This window comes from Panthera onca, chromosome F1 (genome assembly GCF_046562875.1).
Source record: "Panthera onca isolate mPanOnc1 chromosome F1, mPanOnc1 haplotype 2, whole genome shotgun sequence".
In the NCBI taxonomy this organism is placed as follows: Eukaryota; Metazoa; Chordata; class Mammalia; order Carnivora; family Felidae; genus Panthera; species Panthera onca.
In genome coordinates, this window is record NC_138355.1 from 69,672,414 (window position 1) to 69,680,463 (window position 8,050).

Here is an 8,050-nt window from a genome sequence, read left to right on the forward strand (position 1 = left end):
TGGAAAGCTAGAAAGGGAGATCGGGTTGCGCACTCCCCCCTCCCCCCCTACCCCCCCCCCCCCCCGGGGCAGATCTGCATCAAGTTTGGTCATAATGAAAAGGCCAGCAACACTAGGGAAATTCCTTCTCCTTATTGATCCTGGAGGGAAATTAAAGCCAGTTGATTGTGACTGAGTGACTGACGGTGGGGTGGGGGTTAAGCTCCTCCCCGCGGCCCGGTTCCAAGCCTAGCCCCTGGGCTCCCCATCCCCCACTGGTAGCCCCCTTTCCCAACCCCCAGTCCTCTTGTCCCATTCACAGTGTTCCCTAAGCCCCTTCCCCTGCATCTTCCCCGGAGCCCCCTCCGCCTGCCCGTCCGCCAGCGCGCTGCCCGTGGGCTCACAGGGCTGCTGGGGGCTGGGACCGCCGGCCTAGCTTCTCAGACCCCATACCCACCCCCTCAGCCAGGGTTGGGGTGCCGGGGGCCGGAGCTCAGGCTCAGAGCTGCCAAACCACAAGCACTCACATCTGGAAAAAATTCCCTTCCCAGCCCGACTTCCCTTTGTCTTACTTCTGTCTCTTTGGAACTTCTGGCTGCCTGGCCAAGGGGTGGGGGGGTTGGGCTGAGGAAGTGAAGGGAGGTGTATGGGCCCAGGCCTCCCTGCCCCCACCCCAGAGAGCCCCCATCCAAGCTCGCCAGGATCCTCAGCCAGACCACATCCCTCCTCTGTGCTCCTGTAGGTCCAGCCTCCTGCTGACCATCTTTTGGGTGAGGTTTTAACATCCTTAGTCACCAGGCCCGTGGGGGAGCCGGCCCGCACCGGCCCTTCTCATGTACAGCAGGAAAGATGCCCACGGAGCCGGGGACTGGACCCTCTGGCAGGGGCCTCAGAGGGCTGGTGTGGAGAGGAGGTGGTCGTGGTGACCCCGGTGCAAGACCAAGACTTGGGCGCGGGAGCGGGGGGAGGGGGGTGCATGGGTTCCTGCCCTGTTCCCTCCCCCAGGCCTCTCCTCATCCCTTTGGCCAGGAGCCTGATTTCACTGTCAGAACCGAATCCCCCTCCCTTTACCTACAGCAGCGCCAGCGGGTGGGGGGAGGAGCACAGCCGGGCGTCCAACCCCAGGCCCCAGGCTTCCCCCCGCCCCTCCCCTCCACCACCTCTGCTTTTGTCTGCCCTTCCTCCAAGAGCTGCGACCTGCTGCCCTCTTACTGCAGAAGCCCAGGCCACCCCCCACCCCCAGAGAAGCCCTCCCACACAAGCCCAGGACCCCTAAAGCCCGGCTGAAGCACGCAGCTCCCTCCGGGAAGCAGGGCCATCCCGCCGCCATCCATCCCTTCAGTTCAGAGGCACCCCGGCTGCTGCACTGTCTGCGCACAGGCATTTTTCAGGGATTCCCCTCTTCACAGCACGGAGGGAGCCCCAGCACTTGTCCAGGCTTCGGTGAAGCTCCCCAGCCCCTCTCCTGGGGCTCTGTTCCCTCGGCCTCCTCCCCAGCCAAGGCCCCCAACCCTCTTGGCCGGTCCAGGGCTCTAAGAAGAAGGGTTCCGAGTCCCAGTGAGCCTGTCCTCTGCCCCTCCCACGGACACGCTGGCAGGGAGGGGCCAGCGCTGGGACCAGATGTGGGGCTTTTCCTCGCGAGGGGCCTGGAGCGGGGCCTGGGTGCGGCGCGCGGCGGGCCGCGGGGCCACGTGCGCGCTTTCGCCAAGGGAAGCGGGCCGCAGTCCTGGGCGCCCGCCGGGCCGTCCGCCTCCGCGGCTCTACCGTTGGCGGCCTCGGGGCTCCCGGCCGGACCTCCATTTGGGTCAGGCCCCCCCCAGCCCGCCCCGCAGGGGTCTCCGCGGGGAGCCGGGCCCGGCCCCCTCCTTTGATGTCCCGCTCCGAAGCTGCTGGCGGGGGGGGGGGGGGGGGGCGGCCTCTCCTTCCGCCCGTTGGACTGCGCACGGCGGTGACACCTGAGACCCCGCTCCACCCCCTTCCCGGGGCACCCAGTCTCCCTCCAACCTGGGTGGCAGCGCGGCGCGCCGGGGCTCCGCGCCTCGGTCCCCGCCTCCCCTCCCCGCCGCCGCCGGCTGCGATCCCCGGGGGGTCCGGGGAGTCGGGAGACGGAGAAACCGCCTTAATAAAGAGCTCGTGTCAAGTGATTGGTTGTGACCTCTGCCCTCCCCAGACTCGCGCCCGCGGCTCCTGCTTAACCCTTCGATGCCCGCCCAACCCCTGAAGAGGTGGGAGTCTCCCCCGCGCCAGCTTCCAGGGTCCCCAGAGGCCCCCCGCACTGCCGCAGCCCTAAACCCTGGGGAGACCGGCCTGTTGGGGGGGGGGGGGCGGGGGGCGCCCCTCCCAGCCCCCTGCAGCCGCTCCGGCAGGGGGCGCCGTTGCCTCATTCGGGTGCCCGGCCCCGCAGCCCCTGGCCTCCCCCGCAGGTCTCTGAGCTCGGGGCGGCCGCCCCGGACCCAATTGGGCCCCAGTGGAGCCGAGCCCCGCCGCCTCGTCTTCCGCAACTCCGGCTCGGAGCGAGGTTCGCCCGCTGGTAGTGCCGCCGGGTGCCGGGCGCCACGGGGCCGGGCGCACCGAGTCAGGTGGGGACCGAGCGAGACGTGACCCTGGGGCTCGCGCTGCAGGACGTGAGACCTGGGTATCTGCGCCCCGGGCCTGGCGCCCCCTCCTCCCGGCTGAGAGCCCAAGCCGAGCGCTCGGCCCGTGTCGCCTCCCCAGACACCCCTGGCGCGGGAGCCAGCTGTCTCGGGCCGGCGAGCCCTGCACCCGGCCCCGGGGCCAGATCCAGAGGCCGGGGAGCCGGGGCTCAGGGCCCCCCAGGTGGGGTGGGGGGTGGGGCGGGAGGCGGAGCCATCTCTCTCTCTCTCTCTCTCTCTCTCTCTCTCTCTCTCTCGAGCAGGGGCGGGCCCGGCGCAGGGTATAAAAGCTGCCCGCGCGGGAGCCCAAGCCAGCTCCGGGGTTGTCCTGGGACGTGTCCTGGCTCTCGAGTCTCACCACCAGGCGACGGCGACATCTCTCTTGACGAAAAGACTCGGCGTCCAGTGCTCCGACCAAAGCATCATGCCCAACTTCTCCGGCAGCTGGAAGATCATCCGATCGGAAAACTTCGAGGATTTGCTCAAAGTGCTGGGTAAGGAGATTTTCGGGCGCCCGGGGCCTCGAGGTGGGCACGGGAAAGAAAGGAGGGCGGGGATCCGGGCGGGGGAGGTTGGGCGTCGGCGTCCCGGAGCAAGGGGGCCGAGCGCCTGGGTCGGGGGCTCAGGGCCGGGACCTAAAGGTCCTGAGCGACCAGCCTGTGGATCCAGTAGAAAGCACGAGGTCGGTGTCCCCGGGGGTGGGGCAGGGGAGCCCCTCCGAGACCTTGCCGCCTCTTCGCCCCTGGCCCCCCGCGGCGGCCAGTAGCCCAGTCCCTGCACGGCCTCCCGCTTCAGCGCGTTCCACTCTGCGCCCCCGCCCTCCATCCGTGAGACTAATGCTTCCCTAGGCGGGCAGCTCCAGAGGCCCAAGTCTCTGCATAATTATCACTTTCTTAGATTTCAACAAATGGCTTCGTGTGAAACCCCAGCCCCCCATTCCCGAAAAACTGCGGGCTCTCTTCTCCCTCCCTCCCCTGAGACCCCCCCCCCACCCGCAGCCCTGCCGGGTGTGTGGGTTAAAGGTGGGGGGAGTGGAGGCTAGTCTCACTGCGTTTCCCAACTCCTGGGTGCCCTGAGGTGTGTGGGGAGCTGCCCCAGCCCAGGCTGCTGGGAGGGGGCTCTGGGAAGGGGAGCATTTGGGAAGCCGCCACCTGGGAGCCCTGCGGCCTGCGGGTAAGCATGCCATCCATTTCTAGACTGAACACAGTGACCCCGGTTGGGCAGGGGGAGTGGGGGGGCACTTGTGTGTGGGTGAGTCTGGACCTCCGAAGAGTCTGGAACGCTGTTTCCATCACGCCTGGCCATTAGCTCTTGCCCCCTAACCCCAGCACTCCTTCGAGGCATGTCTCCCTTCTTCCCCACTCTGCCCTCGCTGAAACTAAAAACCAAAATGAAGACTCTCCCTTCAGAAAGCCTAGATGCGTTCCCTCCCCTTGTCTGGATTCTGGCCCCTGTCCCCAGTGGATGAGGCCCGAGGTGGCCGGGCACACACCCACAGGCCCAGCTGGAGACTAAGAGCCCAAGCCCAACCCTGTGGTCTGTCTGTCTGTGGTCTGTTTGTCCTCCCTGCAGGGTCTCTCAGAGCCACGTGCCCTCTTCAGGCCCTGCTGGGGGCAGATTGAAAACAGACCCGTTAGACAAACAGCCCTGGCTGGAGCGGGGTCTCCTGCGAGCCCGGCCTCGCCCAGCCTTGCCTCTGCAGGAACCTCGGCCCCTCCCTGCCCCCTCTGCCCCAGTCAAGGATCCCTTTCCTGGTGAGGCATGCCCAGGTGGTGTTGGGGGATACGTGTCCCATCCACTATTGTAGGCGGGCTGTGTGAGCGGATTCTGTTCCTGTAACGGGGAAGATGGTTGTCAGACGGTGAGCTGGACTTTCAGGGGGCAACACGGTGGAGACAGGGTGGGATGGGCCTCCTCTACCAAGGTGACCGGGCCCGGGGACCTCGGTCATTTCTCCCAACAGCCAATAAGGGGGCTCCTGGGACCCCTGGGGGAGTCCATCCACTCTCCCTGTCCCTTTCTGGAACAGAGCAGGTCTGCTTTGGTGCCAAGGGGAAAGAGGATTTGTTTCTGTAGGAACCCAGGTCTGTAGGAGGGCCAGGGAGCTCGGCTTCCCTGACCCAACCCTGCTTGGCTCCCCAGATCCCCACCCCTTGCTTCCCTGAAGGTCTCTGCTCCAGGTCAGGGTGGGGGCGCCCAGCAGGGGAAGCGGGGTGATGCTCAGACACGCCCCTGCCAGGTAGGCCTCCCTGCCTGCTTTTCTTCCTGGGACAGATGCTGTCTCCTGGCTTCGCCACCCTTCTTAGAGACTGGGGAGCAAAGAGAAGGGGTCCAGTGTGGGGAAGGATGTGGGGGGCAGGCACAGGGACTCTGAGTCCACAGAGGCTGAACGAGAAAACCTGACCACTGAGGTCAGGACGATCCTAGAGTAAGGAACATATGGGGGGGAGGGGGGGCAGTGTCCCTTTCCATCCTGCCAGGGGAGAGGAGCCAGGAGGGCAGGTGAGCTCTGGCAGAAAAAGCTCTGGGTTTTTCTTCGACTTCCTTTTTTCAGTAAAAATAATAATAAGAGCTCCTGTTTCCTGAAAGCTGGAAGGTGTACCCAGTCACCCATGCTGTGGGCTCCACTTTATGCTTGAGGAACCCGAGGCCCAGAAAGGTTCCGTCACCTGCCCAGAGTCACCTGGCCTGCCAGAGAGGCCGAGCCACGTGGATGTCAGGGCCGAGTGGATCTCACTGCAGAATCTCTGGCTTCCCCAGGCCATTTGTAAGAGGGGACCAGCCGCCCCCCTCCTCGTCACCCACTGATAATCCCTGCTCCTCACTTTGGGGAGGGACAGAGACTGGGCACATGAAGGCCAACCCAGCACCAGACAGGGGAGGTGGGTCCGGCAGGAAGGAAAGTGGCCCCTACTTCCTGGATGGGAGTGGCGGGGCCTGGCTGGGGATCCCCGGTCCGTCCTGCCCTTGGGCAGGGGTGAAGACGGTGACTCTGTGGAGTCCACCCCAGCGGAGGGTGTCGAGCAGGGCGGACCAAGGGCGGCAAGTGAGGCGAACTGGGCCGAAGTGAGGGCGCTTGCACCTCCCTGCAGGGGTGAACGTGATGCTGAGGAAGATCGCCGTGGCGGCGGCATCCAAGCCGGCAGTGGAGATCAAGCAGGAAGGAGACACTTTCTACATCAAAACCTCCACCACGGTGCGCACCACGGAGATCAACTTCAAGATCGGAGAGGAGTTCGAGGAGCAGACGGTGGACGGGAGACCCTGCAAGGTGAGTCCCTCGGGGTCATGGCCTCCACTGCCCCGCCTCACCACGTGCCGTTTTCCGGAGTGTTCTGGGATCCTTCCAGCGGAGCAAACCCCTCTCGCGGCACCCACCCTGCTGCGGGCCCAGCCCACCTGGCCTCTCTCCTGCAGAGCCTGGTGAAATGGGAGAGTGAGAACAAAATGGTCTGCGAGCAGAGGCTTTTGAAGGGAGAGGGTCCCAAGACCTCGTGGACCAGGGAGCTGACCAACGACGGGGAGCTGGTCCTGGTAAGCTGCTCCCAGCTGAGCACAAGCCCGGTGCCACCTTCGGGCTTTTCTGGGACGCTGCAGGGCGCTGGAGGTTCAAGACCGACCGTAGCTGGCCTCCCCACCTCCTGATGGCGCTGCTGGGGAAGGACTAAGCTGTCCCTGTCCCACAGGCTGCTGCCCTGCGGCCGTGCAATGGTGTCCCGTGTGGAGCAAGCCATGTGGGCTGAGGCGGCAGGGTGGCATCTGGGCAATCCGTCCTCACAGCTTGGGGAGGAGTATGTGGGACACAGCCCCGGGCGGTCTATGCCGTCCTCCCTCCCGTGACACCAGGGCATTTTGGGGGCCAGCCCCTGCCTGTCCATTCTGAATCTAGAAGCAGGACCAGGGGCCTTCCAGGTTAACGATGACTTCTGACTTCCGTCCTTTTAGACCATGACGGCGGATGATATCGTGTGCACCAGGGTCTATGTCCGAGAGTGAGCGGCCGACCGTCCAAGGGCTTCCAGAGCCGCCCCCCAGCCCCTGCTCCCTGCCCCACTGCCCTTCCCCCTTCCTTCTAGGCTAGCTCTCCCCTCACCCCGCTCACTCCCGGGGATGCTGGGATGCCTCCAGCGGGGCTCTGCTTTTTGGGGCCTCCCCTTCCTCTGCTCCCCCAACAAAGAGGGATGGATGGTAAGAACCCTGATCACCTGGTCCAGAATCACTCCCCTTCCCCAGCCAGCAGTCCCAGCCCCAAACCAGCCCAGAGCACAGCCCTTCTCTCTGTGAGGGGACCTGAGGGCCCCAGTGGGAAAGATGGCCCTCTGGTTTCCACTCTTTGTCCCGGTAGCCTACACAGTGTAGAATATTTATTGGTTAATTTTATTAAAATGTTTTGAAAAATACAACCCGTCTCTGGCTCCTTGGGAAGGGGACAGATGAGTCGCATGAGTTCCACTTTGCCTCTGAAATGCAGTGTGGGAGGCAGGTGTTCAAGCAGCAGGATGAGAGGAGGGATGGGCCTTCCCCTCGTCCCTCCCTCCGCCCACCCCCCCCCACCCCTCCCCTCTTCCAGCCTCTTTCTCCAGTCCTCTCAGCAGGGGCACTCCCCCCCCCCACCCCCCGCCCCCGCAGGAGCTGACTCCCACTTTTCCATGATGGTGACACAGCTTCCTCCTCCAATTGTTCCTCCTCTCCTCCAGCTCCAATCTGGGCCACCCCAGGCCTGGCCTTGGCCTCCCACATGGTTCCAGATGAGCTCACCGATGCCCACAGGCCGACCTCGCTCCTGCCCGGGGCTCCCCCTGATGGGACTCCACTATCTCAGCCCTGAGACCTGCACATCCCCCTGCCGGCCCCCACGCCCCTTCCCACACCTCCACTCTCGGGTCCAGGCTCTACCGCGTCCTCCTAAATTCCATGGTGACCTCTCAAGTGCCCGCCCGCCTCCCGCAGGCCAAGGCCCCCCACCAGACCGGCTCAGGGCTCAGCTGTTTAGGCAACAGCACCTTCAACCTGGCCTGCCCCGCTCTTCACCGTCAGGGCGTCGTGGGGTCTGCTCTGTCACCGGCTGCTTATGCTTACATGACCTCAAGCGAGTTGCTTTGTTTCTTTGAGCCTTAGATCTGTAATCCAATGACTTACGTGCGGGGAAGTTTCAGTGGGGTCCAGCCAAATCCAGGCAAGGTCACCAGCCTCTTCCCCCCCTGCCCCCATCCTGTCCTCTCCGTTTCCTTTGTGCTCTGGCCACGCTCAATCCTGTCACGTAGAAGTTTCCCCTCCATCATGGAAAATGGTCTTCAGATGCCCCATGCTTACATGGTCACAGCTTGGGGTCCCCCAAAAGAAGGACTCTCTCCCAGGGTCCATATCTTCATCCCAGAAAGGGTTCCATTCTGCTGGATCGCATGACTGTCCCTCGGCCCACTGGCTATTGGCAGGGC

At 64.6% G+C, this 8,050-nt stretch overlaps 1 protein-coding gene across 3 annotated transcripts; it reads left to right on the top strand.

The window, feature by feature from the left end:
- Nucleotides 1–1,866: 1,866 nt before the first annotated feature.
- Nucleotides 1,867–7,015, top strand: CRABP2 (cellular retinoic acid binding protein 2). Of its 3 annotated transcripts, none has more exons than XM_060644626.3 (5): nt 1,867–2,204; nt 2,403–3,106; nt 5,705–5,883; nt 6,030–6,146; nt 6,558–7,015. In XM_060644626.3, exons 2-5 carry the CDS (start codon nt 3,037–3,039, stop codon nt 6,606–6,608), a joined length of 417 nt encoding a protein of 138 aa, XP_060500609.1. In that variant the 5' UTR covers nt 1,867–2,204; nt 2,403–3,036; the 3' UTR covers nt 6,609–7,015. The 3 variants fall into 3 exon arrangements, with proteins under 3 accessions (XP_060500609.1, XP_081648092.1, XP_078297505.1); XM_081791966.1 differs by lacking the exon at nt 1,867–2,204 and having other exon boundaries at nt 2,436–2,558; nt 2,876–3,106; XM_078441379.2 differs by lacking the exons at nt 1,867–2,204; nt 2,403–3,106 and adding an exon at nt 5,224–5,379.
- Nucleotides 7,016–8,050: the final 1,035 nt, after the last annotated feature.

Excerpts from the sequence above, each read along its gene's own strand:
- CRABP2 (XM_078441379.2), top strand. The coding sequence starts at position 5,244 with ATGCTTGAGGAACCCGAGGCCCAGAAAGGTTCCGTCACCTGCCCAGAG. Across the intron at positions 5,884-6,029 it reads TGGACGGGAGACCCTGCAAG|AGCCTGGTGAAATGGGAGAG; the intron begins GTGAGTCCCTCG and ends TCTCTCCTGCAG. Across the intron at positions 6,147-6,557 it reads ACGACGGGGAGCTGGTCCTG|ACCATGACGGCGGATGATAT; the intron begins GTAAGCTGCTCC and ends CCGTCCTTTTAG.